General features: G+C 45.7%; 1 protein-coding gene across 1 annotated transcript in view; it reads right to left on the bottom strand.

Moving 5' to 3' along the window:
• Positions 1–2,148: 2,148 nt before the first annotated feature.
• The window catches only part of LOC130118497 (oxysterol-binding protein-related protein 10-like), a 133,306-nt gene continuing 120,780 nt past the window's right edge, over positions 2,149–14,674 (bottom strand). Inside the window, exons 13-16 of the mRNA XM_056286950.1 lie at positions 11,409–11,595; positions 9,930–10,112; positions 3,132–3,285; positions 2,149–2,347 (exon numbers count right to left, since the gene is read on the bottom strand). Of these exons, the coding sequence (XP_056142925.1) occupies positions 2,303–2,347; positions 3,132–3,285; positions 9,930–10,112; positions 11,409–11,595 (569 nt within the window). The 3' untranslated portion in view covers positions 2,149–2,302. The remainder of the gene's footprint in view (positions 2,348–3,131; positions 3,286–9,929; positions 10,113–11,408; positions 11,596–14,674) is intronic.

Raw genomic sequence — 14,674 nt, forward strand, 5'->3', positions numbered from 1 at the left:
GTCCATGTCTGCATCTTTCATTCTTTTTGGGAACTTCCCGTTATTATTATTACTCTTCTTTCGGCATGGCGGTCAATGTCAACTCAGGCCTTGACTGATCTGGCATGGAGCCTCGACTATTCCAGTATGGTCTTGTCAATCTGCATACTGATTTGGCAAAATTTTACGTCGGATGCCCTTCCTGACACAACCACTAATTGGCCCCATGGAGTTCGTCTTGTCTCATCTTCATTAAACCAAGGCTGTTTTGTTCTGATCAGCAGATGGCAGCACCTTCACAGTGGTGCAGCCTTGTTTCAGAGACAGACAGAACAAACCCTCGAGATCATGCATTTATATTTTTTCTTATGTAAACAACCACACATTCATGTAGTAATCATCTGAAGGATGAAAGAACATCTGTAACCGTACCAAGCCCAGTAGCTGACTTCTGTAGTATTATGCCTCTTTTGTTCTGGGCATGGATCAGCAGCCTATAGACATGTACCTTAAAATCACAATACCATCCCTCTTTTTGCCACCTCTCCTGTCCTTAACGCCACACTAAAAGTCATATGAAGCACATATTACATAACAGGCGACTGCGTTCACTCCATTTTGGCTGACCTCAATTACACGGCGGTCAACCAAATACCCAGGAAGAACAGGCAAGGAGATGATGTGAAATAATCATAGTAGATCTTTATTTCAAACAAATACAGGTCTTTTGAATTCCCCTCTATCTGGAGACTACCTTCTACAGTCAAGTGTTGCATAGGTTTGTTCTCTACATGGCCAGATGGACAGGATAAGGTGTTTCGCTGGTCATTTGTTTGATCAAATCTCCACAGGGAAACTGCTGTGCCGCCAACCGGAGAGAATCACATCACAAATGAAACTCTAACAGAAAAATATAAGAGCTGAGGAGAGCTGACTCGGGCTCCAATATGATCTGGCAAAATGGATTTTCCAAATCACCTCTGTACCAACATGGTTTGCTCTGACGAGTCCAAACAGCACAAAGATTTTCTCAGTGCCGAGATGTTTTCATGAGACTAGAGTCTTATCCATCCATTGTGGAAAATATGGTAACTGAGGCAGGGCACTTGATTCAGCATTGCACTAGCTACTACTCACATATTAAAATGGCTGGTTAAAAAAAAAAAGAAAAAAAAAGAGAAGCATGACTTAAACAAGTGCACCTTTAGGATAATTCTACGACTTAACAATATTTTATAGTTGGGTTTAGCATCGCTGTGAACCGTACAGACAATCCTGAACCCGCCTCTTCAGATGGTTTGGAGACACCAGGCCTGTGTCCGACTCACCCATCCTCACTAATATAGTTGCAATGCCAACCTCCCTGCCATCCAGTCTAAAAGTGTTCATCAGTGCTCATCGGTTTCACATAAGGCAAACAAACACACATCCCATTCACACGCGTGACCTATGCTATGGCAGCAGGTGAAAGTCTGTTTGGTGAAAATGCAGGTGTCAGGTATAATATACAAGATTATTACTTATAATATACAGACAACTACCTCTGTGAAGGGAGCCTTTCCGATCCCAAAAGACTGAAGCCACGGGTATAAAATCATTTCCCGAAAAATTTCTCTTGCACATTAAATGTTGACGAGTACCATCACCGATAAAACAAGCAGGTTAGCAGCTTACGGCCAAACAAAAACCATCTGGCCACATTCTGTATTGCTCACTACATAATCCACAAAAAGTTATTTTTGAAATGGAATCATTCACTCGTTCATTTTTTCCAAATATACGTGGACATACGGTAGAGACAGACAGTATAAACAGTTTTTAATGTACATAGGCTATTTTCAATCAAATTTATACAGTGGATTGTGCAAAAGCTCAAGTGACCAAAACTGTTGTTCGGTAGATTGTGCAAGTAAATACAACGTGAGAGGGGCAGTAGACCATTTATACTGTATGTTTTTCCAATATTCATATCTTCTTCATGGTTATATATATATATATAAAAAATAAACTTCCCATTACATTCAGTCCATCTCTGTCCAGTGTACATCCAAATGACCGCTCTGAGGTCACGTCACTATTCGCCCATTTCCAACGGGACAGGAGCCAACAAACTCATTGCTCATTTGCCCGCCAGTCTTTGGCTCCTTCTCGTTCTAGCTTGAAGATCTAATGGGCACAGAGTAAGTCTGATTTTCCTTCATTTTTCACCTCCACGACAGATTTATTACATCTTCTTCCTCTTTCTTTCCAATGGCGGCTAGCACCCTGCTCTGATCCCAATGGCGACTCTATGGGAATGGACAGCTGCACGCAAAGCTCCTGGTCAATGAGTTTTCCATAGAGGGTTGTGGTACACCCAACCTTCAGCCTGGAGAGAGAGACGCACACACACACACACACACACACACACACACACGTTTGGCATTACTTCAATCTGTTTATCCAGCACGAAAAGCTTAGATAACAGGTTAGTAAAATATCACCGGCACTGGTATCTGAGGATTAACCAACTTGCTCAACTTCCTGACCCAAATAATTCATTAATGAGTCAGTATCTCTGGACAAAACTTCTCCCAACAACTCACTAGATTTTTTTTTTCTTCAAATTCTATGTAGTTATTGCTACTTCTTCACCCCCCCCTTTTTTTTGTCCTCAATTGTATCCGGCCACTTACCCCAATCTTCTGAGCCATCCCGGTCTCTGCTCCATCCCGGGGAGGGCTCCAATCTACCACATGCCTCCTCCGATACATGTGGAGTTGCCAGCCGCTTATTTTCACCTGACAGTGAGGAGTTTCGCCAGGGGGACGTAGCGTGTGGGAGGTTCATGCTGTTCCCCCTCCCCCCGAACAGGCGCCCTGACCGACCGACCAGAGGAGACGCTAGGGTGTTTCCCACCCGCAGACACAGCCAATTGTGTCTGTGGGGATGATCGACCAAGCCGGAGGTAACACGGGGATTCAAACCGGTGGTACCCATGTTGGTAGGCAACAAAATAGACCACTACGCTACCCGGATGCCCTAGATGTTTGTTTTTTTTCTTCAAATTTTATGTAGTTATTGCTACTTCTGGTGTATTTGTACCATGTTAATCTCCGTGGGATTAAGACTGTCACATGTGTAAGTGTGTGTGTATCCCTTCTCTTCCTCACCTCCTTGACAAAGTATTTGGGTTTCCACGGTGTCTTGGTGGCAGCTCTCTGTTTGCCCTCGCTACGCTGCTGTTCCTCCAGACGGTGTTTATGTTCCGTGGCTGAGTCCATATTTCCTGCCTTCAGCGATGCCGTCACGTGCTGCCAAAGACGCCTGGACAGGAAAGCGGAACAAGTCAATTTGGGATATTTATGGTTGAAAAAGAAAGGGGGCGGGGAGGGGGGGGTTCCTACCATGTGCTGGTAGTAATTTCTTAGAAAGATAAACTCGATCTCTTTTTTACAGACAAAAACAAAATCTTGTGATATAACGATCCATGTATTGATACTGATTTGTTTTTCCACAGTGTATATATTATATATTGTACTATAGCTGTACATACTGTACAGATAATATCTTGATGCATACAACAAGATGGAACTGTACACTCCAACAACCAAACACACACACACACACACACACACACACACACACACACACACACACACACACACACACACACATCACCCTATACTTCTGGGGACCCCTCATTGACTACATTAATTCCTTAGCCCTTAACTATCATAACTACATGCCTAACCTTAACCCTCATCCTAACCTTAACCCTAAAACCAAGTCCTAACCCTAAAATAAACCCTTTTCCTCATGGGGATTCGTAAAATGTCCCCACAGGTAGGTGGTTTCAGGTTTTTCTATCCTAATGGGGACATTTGGTCCCTATTAGTGTAGAAAAACCTGGTCCACACACACATACACACACACACACACGATCATCATTATCATTGGCGGTCTCTCAGGGTCGAGTATGACTGTCCTCCTTCTTGGTCCTTGTGGGTCTTCAGGTGGGCGAAGAGCCCGATCCTGGAGCCACATATTTTGGTGCAGTGTGGGCAGGGGTGGGTGGTGGTAGTCGTGGGATTGGTTTGGGCCTTTTTGGTGGAAACTCCCTCCTTTCTGAGTCTGCGCTTGTGTTCCGCAGCATGGCGGAGATCGTTATTATATAGTGCAGCTCCTTCCCGGACAAGTTTTCTCCAGGTCACCCTGTTGGTTGCTGTGTCCTCCCAGGTCATAGGATCTATGTGGCATTTTTTGATGTTCACTTGGATGTTAGCCTTATAACTTTTCTTTTGACCTCCCGGGGCATGTTGTCCTGTGAGAAGCTGGGAGTATAGGACTTGTTTTGGAAGGCGAGAATCAGGCATACGGATGACATGGCCAGTCCATCTGAGCTGGTGTTGGGCGATGGTGGCAGTGATAGCGGCAATGTTAGCCTCCTCCAGGATGGTGGTGTTGGTGCGTCTATCTTCCCAGGTGATCTTGAGGATTTTTCAGAGGCACCTCTGATGATTTGCTCTAGTGCCTTCAGGTGCCTGCTATATGTGGTCCAGGATTCTGATCAATACAGTAGGGTGGGCAACACTGACACTCTGTAGACCAGAATTTTCATCCTGGCCTGGAGGTCGTAGTTTTCACAGACCCTTTTTCTCAGTCTTGAGAAAACCCCACTGGCACAACTGAGGCGGTGGTGTATTTCCTCATCAATGTTAGCTTTGGAGGTTAGGAGGCTTCCGAGATACGTAAAGTAGTCCACATTTTCCAGTCTGGTTTTCTCAACAGAGATAGTTGGGGGTGGAGCATGGTTATTTGTGTTGGGTGGTAGCTGGTGGAGGATCTGGGTCTTTTTTTATGTTAAGGGCCAGACCAAGCTGCTTGTATGCCTTGGCAAAAGCATCCAGAATGCACTGTAGGTCCTCTTCTGAATGGGCCGAGAGGGCATTGTCATCAGCATACTGCAGTTCCATGATGGATATGGTGGTGGTTCTGCTTTTAGCCCTGAGTCTGTTGATGCTCAGGAGTTGTCCGTCGGTTCTGTACATGATTCTGACTCCTTGAGGCAGGTGTTTACCCGTAAGATGGAGGATAGCAGAAATGAAAATGGAGAACAGGGTAGGAGCAATGACACAACACACAACACACAACATACACACACACACACACGTACTTGAATAAAGATGTAGATATTCAAAGTGACATGCTGAGGTAAAGGTGAAGGTATTTTAAAAGTATAATATGTAAGTTTATCTACTTAAACAATTAGATAAAAAATACCACATCCATGGGAATTGTATACATATGAAAGTATTGCTTTCCCTGAACCTCCCCCCCCAAAAAAAACTACAGATATAATTTTTATAGTTTGAAAAACTTGACGGCACTACAAAATGTGAATTCAAACACAGCAGCGGGTGAACGCAAACCTTAGCAGCCGTTCCAGTTTCTTCGTTTGGGTGGATTCAACTTGAGTTGGATGCAAAGGTTTGCATTGACCTGCTGTTGTGTTTGGATTCAGGATAATGGATTTTGTAGGGCCGTCATATGTCTTAAAACATGGAAATAAATGGGTAACATAATTCTTTTTATGCTAATCAAAGCAATACTTTGAGTCGAATATTTACACAATTCCCATGGATGTCTTAAGTAGATAAATTTACATATTGTACCTTTAAGTCCGGGTTTAGCCATCTTGCCAGGCCAGGTAAGAAGTGAGAGGCTCCTGACAGAGGTTTTAGTTTGCTAGTTAACACCATCCTGTCCTCATCTGACCCATCATGCATCAGGCAGGACTTTGCGACTCGGGGACCACTACTCTTCCTCAGCCTCTCAACCCACTGTGACGAGCAACACATTAATGAATACTTATTACCCTACTGACATTTTAAGGAATGGATTTTACTGAAAATGGCCACCGGTTGAACGAATGACTTTCCCCTCGTGAAAGATCACCCATGTGATGAGGGATCTGATGGAAGAGGCAGTACTGCTGTCAGCAGAGATGGGAGGTGTTTAAATCATCTTCAATGTCACCGTAGTAGCCTGACGATGCCCGCCAAGGATCCAGCTTTCTAAAAGAACTTGAACGCTGTTTCACCGCTCTTTCTCCTTTCATCTAATGAGTTCATTCACCTTCTCACACCTTATTAAGCAATGGATAATGAAAATGGCATTAATCCATCAATATCCCAGCTACTGCAACCTGTATCTGTGTAGTGTTGAGAGGAATAAACGTCCTGATCAGTTTTTCTATCACATATATACCAGCCGATCGATATAGTGTCCTTTAGACCAGTGTTATTACCAAAAATCGTGCTACCCTCCACAGGGGTTCTCATTGAATGTGAAAGCCGAAAGCCACTCTATTTGACATTGTATTCTTACCACAAATTGTGTTTTTACAATGAATTAGTTCTCTGCATTTAACCCATCCTATTGTATAGCAGCAGTGGGCAGCTGCAGCGCTCGGGGACCAACTCCAGTTCTTCCTTCCATTGCCTTGCTCAGGGGCACAGGCAGGAGTATTAACCCTAACATGCATATCTTTTTTGTTGTATTTCCCCTCCTTTTTTCTTCCCAATTGTACTCGACCAATTTCCCCACATTTTTGAGCCGTCCCCGGTCGCTGCTCCACCCCCTCTGCCAATCTGGGGAGGGCTGCAGACTACCACATGCCTCCTCCCATACATGTGGAGTCGCCAGCCACTTCTTTTCACCTGACAGTGAGGCGTTTTGCCAGGAGGACGTAGCGTGTGAGAGGCTCATGCTATTCCCTCCAGTCCCCCCCCCGAACAGGTGCCCCGACTAACCAGAGAAGGTGCTAGTGCAGAAACCAGGACGTCTGGCTTCCCACCCTCGCACATGGCCAATTGTGTCTGTAGGGACGCCTGACCAAACCGGAGGTAACACAGAGATTCGAACCAGTGATCCCTGTGTTGGTAGGCAACGGAATAGGCGGGCTATGATACCCGGATGCCCTCATGCATGTCTTTTTGATCGTGGGTGGAAACCGAAGTACCCAGAGGAAACCCACGCAGACACAGGGAGAACATGCAAACTCCACACAGAAAGGACCTGGGACGGCCTGGGGTTCAAACCCAGGACCTTCTTGCTGTGAGGCAACAGTGCTAACCACAGGGCCACTGTGATGCCCGACTGTGCATGGTTTTCTTACAGGAGCTGATGAACATGTTAAAACACTCCCTCTGTCACCAGACCAGGTCACTTGTATGTTTCCAAACCACCTCGGTCAAATCACAGGCGTGTACATTTTTCACCTCATTACATGAACATTGCACTTGGTTCAAGGGGCAGCAAAACATCAGCCATCACATGGAAAGATGAAGGATGAGCTGAAGGAGAGAGACCTGAAAATACGATGCTGCTGTTTGTGTGGATGAGAAGAAAAAATAAGGGCGAGGCAGGAAGAGATAGGAGTGTAGTGCTGTTTTTGCTGGGATTACCCGCAGCAGTTTTTGTTGCTAACTTTACAATTTCATTTACAGATGTCAGTGGGCACCTTCACAATCAGTCTGGTCCTCCTCACCACAGGCACGGCATACTGAAGACCTTGTAGGTAACTGCCCCATAAAATATAATCCACAGCACAACTGTGAAAGCCACTTCAAAATAGTTACAACCATGACAATCTTTCATTACATCCCAACTTCAATTTACAGGCAAGAGCAAGCCGGATGAAAAACACATCAATGTTCCTTTCATCAGGTGCAAAAATTGAGAGTTTGGTTTTTTATCCATTCATCCATCCATCCATTATCCAAACTGCTTATCCTGCTCTCAGGGTCACAGGGATGCTGCGGCCTATCCAAGCAGTCATTGGGCGGCAGGTGGGGACACACCCTGGACAGGCCACCACACACACACACACACACACACATTCACACCTAGGGATAATTTAGTATGGCCGATTCACCTGACCTGCATTTCTTTGGACTGTGGGAGGAAACCAGCGCACCAGGAGGAAACCCACGCAGATGCGGGGAGAACATGCAAACTCCACACAAAGGATGACCCAGGATGACCCACCAAGGTTGGACTACCCTGGGACTCGAACCCAAGACCTTCTTGCTGTGAGGCAACCGCACAAACTACTGCGCCACCGTGCTGCCTGACTTTGGTCTTATGGTGACCAATTCTGATTTTCTTTTTCATTCCTTATTGAAAATTCAAACAAAGGACAAAAAAGAAAGGTTTCCAACCATATTTTCTCCGTGGGGAGGGGGGGGGGGGCTCATGTATGATGGTTAACTAACCCAACAGATTAAGTTAAGGCTGCAAGGGTGAAATGTGAAGATGGGGGAGTGACATGGACATGCAACCCAGACCACTGCTTAAAACCTGTCCTCTTAGCTCACTCTCTGTTACACACACACACACACACACACACACACACACACACACACACACACACACACACACACACACACGCACACACACACAGGAGTTTTTTTTTTTTAGGTAAGTATGTCAGACTAAAGCAGGCTATCTTGCTTGGCCTGGAACAGGGCTCTCTCTCATCCTCTCTCTTACGGTCCATCTGAGGAATTAAAAACACTCTTATCTACTCCACACACACTCCAAGACACACTCAGGCTCAGATCTGAAGTTGGAGCTTAGTCAGAAATGAGATTTTTTTTGGGGAGCTGATTTAGTGCTATACTGATCTTTTCTAAGATGGGCAAGTGACAAACAAGTGTTTGTCACAGCACTATTTAAATCCTTTGTACTTTTTATTGTATCCTATCTTTTTTAAATTTTAAATTTTAAACACTGGCCTAAATGTGCCCTAGTACATGTCTAAGTGTTATTGCACAAAATAAGAGTATTTTAGAGAGGCAAGATGAAATGAAGACGGTACCCGCACAACAACGCATGTTAAGATCTGTGTAAATGGGGTTGGTATGGCCGTAAAGGAAAGAGAGATATCTGCTGAGCTGCTGGCGCTGCTGTGGTAATCCTTCGCACCACACTTGTCTTCATGTCACCGAGTCTGTCCTGTTTAGATCAGTCCTATAATCCTGGAAACCTGTTGTAAATCTATGCCATCTACTGGGTGACCGCAACACCTTGGAATCGGTACAGAGTACAATTTCATTTAGCAGGCGCTTCTTTTTTTTCTTTTTCTTTTTTTGATTTTTCCCATTTGTCTCACCAATTGTACCCAGCCAATTACCCCACCCTTCCGAGCCGTCCTGGTTGCTGCTCCACTCCCTCTGCCGATCCGGGGAGGGCTGCAGTGCACATGCCTCCTCCGATACATGTGGAGTCGCCAGCCGCTTCTTTTCACCTGACAGTGAGGAGTACCACGTGGGAGGATCACGCTATTCCTGCTAGTTCCCTCTCCCCGCTGAACAGGCGCCCCGATCGACCAGAGGAGGCGCTAGTGCAGCGACCAGGACACATACCCACATCCGGCTTCCCACTCGCAGACACGGCCAATTGTGTCTGTAGGGACGCCCGACCGAGCCAGAGGTAACATGGGGATTCGAACTGGCAATCCCCATGTTGGTAGGCAACGGAAGAGACCTCCACGCTACCTGGACGCCCCTAGCAGACGCTTTTATCCAAATTGCTTTACATCTGAGAGGTAGCTGGCTTGTATAGCATTAGGAGTCTAATCACGAACTCTTACTGGAGACTCGTCCCAACCGGGGTTTGAGCCCCTGACGGGAAAGTGGCGCTTTCACCTACTGAGCTATCCAGCTGCAAAGTACCTCTTCCAGACTTTCAGTTTAATAAAGAAATGTGATCCAACCTGTAAAAGTGTTCATTTAGCTACTTTGATCTGGCAGCTTTAAAGCAAGGACTTAAGTCATTTACTGTCAAAGACCAACTTATCAAACTGTGGATAAAAGCAGTTTGGAAAAGACAAGCCTTAAGTGAAGTATGGCAGGCAGAAACCTAAATCTAGTTCCTGAACTTCCAACTGACTTGACTCCACTCACCGTGATTCATAAGGACCCTGCTTCTCCAGGGGCTGGATCTTCTTCCTGATGATTGGCAGTTTGGATGTGTCAATCACTTTGGTGTCCCCGCTGCTGTAGGTGAACTCCAGGGTCCCATTCCATTCGCCCTGAGCCTTGCACACGATGGTGCCCGTCTGGTTGTGCTTCACCTCCGCTGTTACTCTGACAAGAGTCAATGTAGCTTTTGTTAAGATGAATACATCATTCATGCAATTTGCATAAAGCTTCCTATTCATGGTCCACTGGTCCGTCTTCCTGCGACAGGAAGTTGATACGATGTGCCTCTGTTCACTAGCTTTCTCTTGTATGCTGAGCTGACAGTGACAAATAAATGGTGTTGTTTGTGTCTTAACAGCCACCAAACAAATTAACAGGAAAAAAGCAGCAGACCAACAAATGCAAAGATGGTGCTGAAAGAAAGAGAAAATATAAAACCCCTTTCCTAAAATTAACACTTATGGTGATTTTAAAAAAAAAGAAATTCTGCATGGTGTGTTGTGGGGGACAGATGTGGTCAAAGGTGTAAGATAACTCCTTTTTATTCCCAGTCCACCTCTGATAAGAGCAAGTAATATTCTTTCTTTTTTTTTGTTCGGATTTTTCCCCATTTCGTCCCCAATTTTACTTGGCCAATTACCCTACTCTTCCAAGCCGTTCCGGTCTCTGCTCCACCCCCTCTGCAGATCCGGGGAGGGCTGCAGGCTACCACATGCCTCCTCTGATACATGTAGAGTCGCCAGCCGCTTCTTTTCACCTGACAGTGAGGAGTTTCGCCAGGGGGACGTAGCACGTGGGAGGATCATGCTATTCCCCCCCCCCCCGTTCCCTCTCCCCCCTGAACAGATGCCCTGACTGACCAGAGGAGGCGCTAGTGCAGCGACCAGGACACATACCCACATCCGACTTCCCACCCGCAGACACAGCCAACTGTGTCTGTAGAGACGCCCAACCAAGCCGGAGGTAACACGGGGATTTGAACTGGTGATCCCTGTGTTGGTAGGCAACAGAATAGACTGCTACACTACCTGGATGCCCCCCCCCCCCGGCAAATAATATTCTTAAATGTATCTGATATGTATCACAAGTGGTTTGGCCACATTCGAACTGTCATTGACACAATCTTCTTCTTCTTTCGGCTTGTTCCCTGTTTCCCAGGGGTCACCACAGCAGATTTGATAGTTTCCATCAGTACCCTGTGAGGGCACAGCACCGATGGCGGCCTTGTCAATCCGCATAATGATTTGGCAAAATGTTATGTCAGATGCCCTTCCTGACACAACCACTGTTGTGTCATTGACACAATGACAATGGCAAGTAATTTGACCCATTGAGCATACAGGATACTCCTTAGTGTCACATACATAACCCTCTACATTATTATAAACATTATTTGATTCAATAAACATACACTAATATAGACAACACACACACACACACTTGTCCTTTGCTTACTCTCACCTGTGTATCTTCCCTCCGTAGAAGGGTTTGGTGTGGAAGGTCACTGTAGCGGAGTAACCGCTCTTTGCACAGCTGATGGTGACCTTTCCCCCCAGCTCCACCCAGGGCACAGTGAGGATGGAGCGGGCATAGGCACAGGGCAACGTGAACACATACTCCTCATCATGCTCCAACAAATACAGAACACCTGGGGGAGAGAGAGGGAGGGAGAGAGAGAGATGCACAAAAGGCAGAAAGCATAAAGGAGGTGTGACAGCAGCTGAGACGCGTAATTTTGTTAACATTTTCAGTATTGAGTTGAAATAGTGACTGATGGGTTAAACGTCTACACTTCCTTTGATGAACTATGATGAACATGAATAGACATAGGAGGGAGCCGTGTGAGGAACGAAACAGACAAGTTAAGACATAGACAGAAGTGCTTCAGTCCCGACCTCTATTTCAAATGATATGAAAACAACAACAAATCAAAGCCAGCAAGTTAACTTTGACTAGAAGTGTAATGGACACACAGCAGGTATATGCTGACATCCGCCATTTTCAAATGCCCCCGGTTGGTGTAGTTGACTGAGATCGGTTGAGGGTTTTCTGAGGACTGCATGCGAGTCAAGTCTTTTGGGGATCAGGGCTTCAAACAATAACAAAAACAGCTCAACCAGCTTGGTTCTTGTGTTTTTAAATGCATAAATCTGAGACGTTATGGGATCTGAGTTGTTCAATTTGTTTTCATCAGTACCATCTGGCAACTCCTGGAACCTTTAGTATCTGGTATTACATTATTTACAGGTATATCCGCATGACAAAATTAAACCCTTGTTAAATCTGAATAACAATACAAAACTTATGTACTATGGCAAGTGGTCTGGGACCATAGTGCAATATTGTCAAGACAAGTTTGTAGATGTTGTGATATAATAAAGTCACAAGATGCATTAACACACACACACACAAGTAGTACTGGGGTAGTTTAAGGTTACCGCACAAGTTATTTTATAAGGTTGAGCCACAAAAGGGCAGTGGCTCTTTGTGCCGATAGGTTGATATCAGGTTCAGAAGTGTGACATGGTATTGATCGATAACGCTGCTGTATACAGAACGGACTTGGGAGTCATTCTTTAGCCTAAGCAATAAAAATCCAGCTGGTCCGTAAACATTTCCACTGTCCTAAGTGCGCTATGAGCTGAGTCCTCACGTGGTGCAAGAAGCCATTGCAAAGCCATAGGCATGCAGTACGCCACGTTTGCTGCTATCATAGCCCTACATTTTTTTTCCTCAAATTCGCATCTATCAGCTGGTTCTGAAAATCCGTTCAAATACACAAATCCCAAAACTTTATGAAATTATTGGGCTGCTCATAATTTTCTACTACTTCAGGTATTCAGTTCCAGTTACCTTATTCTTTGACACTTTTTAAGTAGTCTTCTTCTACTTGCCTTAACATTTTATTTAACATGTAAATTGTCTTATTTTACCAACCGTGAGCAGCTAAATATATGTAGATGTTTCCGCATGGAAAATGTACACATGCTCAGGAAACAAAATTGACTCCTGAAAACTTTAATCATAAATACCACACTTGTAGGGGCACCTGGGTAGCGTAGCGGTCTATTCCGTTGCCTACCACCATGCGGATCACCGGTTCGAATCCCTGTGTTACCGCTGGCTTGGTCGGGCATCCCTGGGAAACCGGATGAGGGTATGTCTCCCGGTCACTGAACTAGTGCCTCCTCTGGTCGGTCGGGGCACCTGTTCAGGCGGGAGTGGGAACTGGGGGTGGAATAGCGTTATCCTCCCACGCGCTACGTCCCCTTGGCGAAACTCCTCACTGTCAGGTGAAAAGAAGCGACTGGCGACTCCACATGTATGAGAGGAGGCATGCGATAGTCTGCAGCCCTCCCCAGGATCAGCAGAGGGGATGGAGCAGCGACCGGGACGGCTCGGAAGAGTGGGGTAATTGGCTGGGTACAATTGGGGGAGTAAAATGGGGGAATAAATAAATAAGTAAATACCACACTTGTGCAAACGTCTGTATGAATGATGTGTGAACGAACAAAAGTGTTCATATCCAACTTGGTGAAAGCCAATATTTCATCTTCAAGTCAATGTTGTATTCTCAGAGACAGTGTTGTTTACCACCTCTGTGCAACCATTCTTCTACCTATTCTCCACTGACTGCTCTTCATGAGCTTCTTGATCCCTGCCCGTTATTGTATTTATGCTCTTGAAATATTGTGCGCGGTGTGCTGCTGAGGAACTACCTCAAACTGTACTTGCGGATGGGTGTCATAGGCAGTAGAATTGATTCTTATTGTATTTCACACAGGTTTAGATACTGAACTGGATGCTATTTTTGACTCTTCTGCCCCCCCCACACACACCTTTATGCTCTCCAGGCTGTTATATAACGGACAGCTGTCCTATGTCCAATCTAGTGCCAAGGGCCCAGGTCTGACACATCTGTTTTCCCAAGATATCTATTGTGTATTTTCTCTCTCAGTCTGTCTGTCTGTCTGTCTCTCTCGCAACCCCTTCTGAAGGACTCAGCAGTATACCGCAAAGAGCACGCAGGAAATGTACACGGTCAGCAAATTTAGTATTTCTATCTTTTTGGTGTAGTTTTTATGTGTATGGCTGTGTTACATCTCTGTTGGTGTGTGCAATTGTTTTTTTTTTGTGCAGTTATAATATGTATGTAGATGGGTGACTGTAGGGGTCAAGCATTCAGGAAAAACCTGAATGCTTGACCCCTACAGTGAGGCAGTCCGGGGGCTCTGTTATGATGTGGGGGCGTGGTTAGGGTCCACTTGTCCCCTTAGAGGGAAGGGTCACTGCAAATCGATACAAAGTTACTCTGAGTGATCACCTTTATCCTATGATGAGACTTTTTTTTTCTTTTGGATTCCCCCTCCTTTTCTCCCCAATTGCATCCAGCCAATTACCCCACTTTTCTGAGCCGTCCCGGTCGCTGCTCCACCCCCTCTGCCGATCCGGGGAGGGCTGCAGACTACCACATGCCTCCTCCGATACATGTGGAGTTGCCAGCTGCTTCTTTTCACCAGTCAGTGAGGAGTTTCACCAGGGGGACGTAGCGCGTGGGAGTATCACACTATCCCCCCCCGAACAGACACCCTGACCGACCAGAGGAAGTGCTAGTACAGTGACCAGGACACATACCCACATCCGGCTTCCCACCCACAGACACGGTCAATTGTGTCTGTAGGGATGCCCGACCAAGCCGGAGGTAACATGGGGATTCAAACCAGCGA

The sequence above is a fragment of the Lampris incognitus genome, chromosome 9 (assembly GCF_029633865.1).
Source record: "Lampris incognitus isolate fLamInc1 chromosome 9, fLamInc1.hap2, whole genome shotgun sequence".
Taxonomy (NCBI): Eukaryota; Metazoa; Chordata; class Actinopteri; order Lampriformes; family Lampridae; genus Lampris; species Lampris incognitus.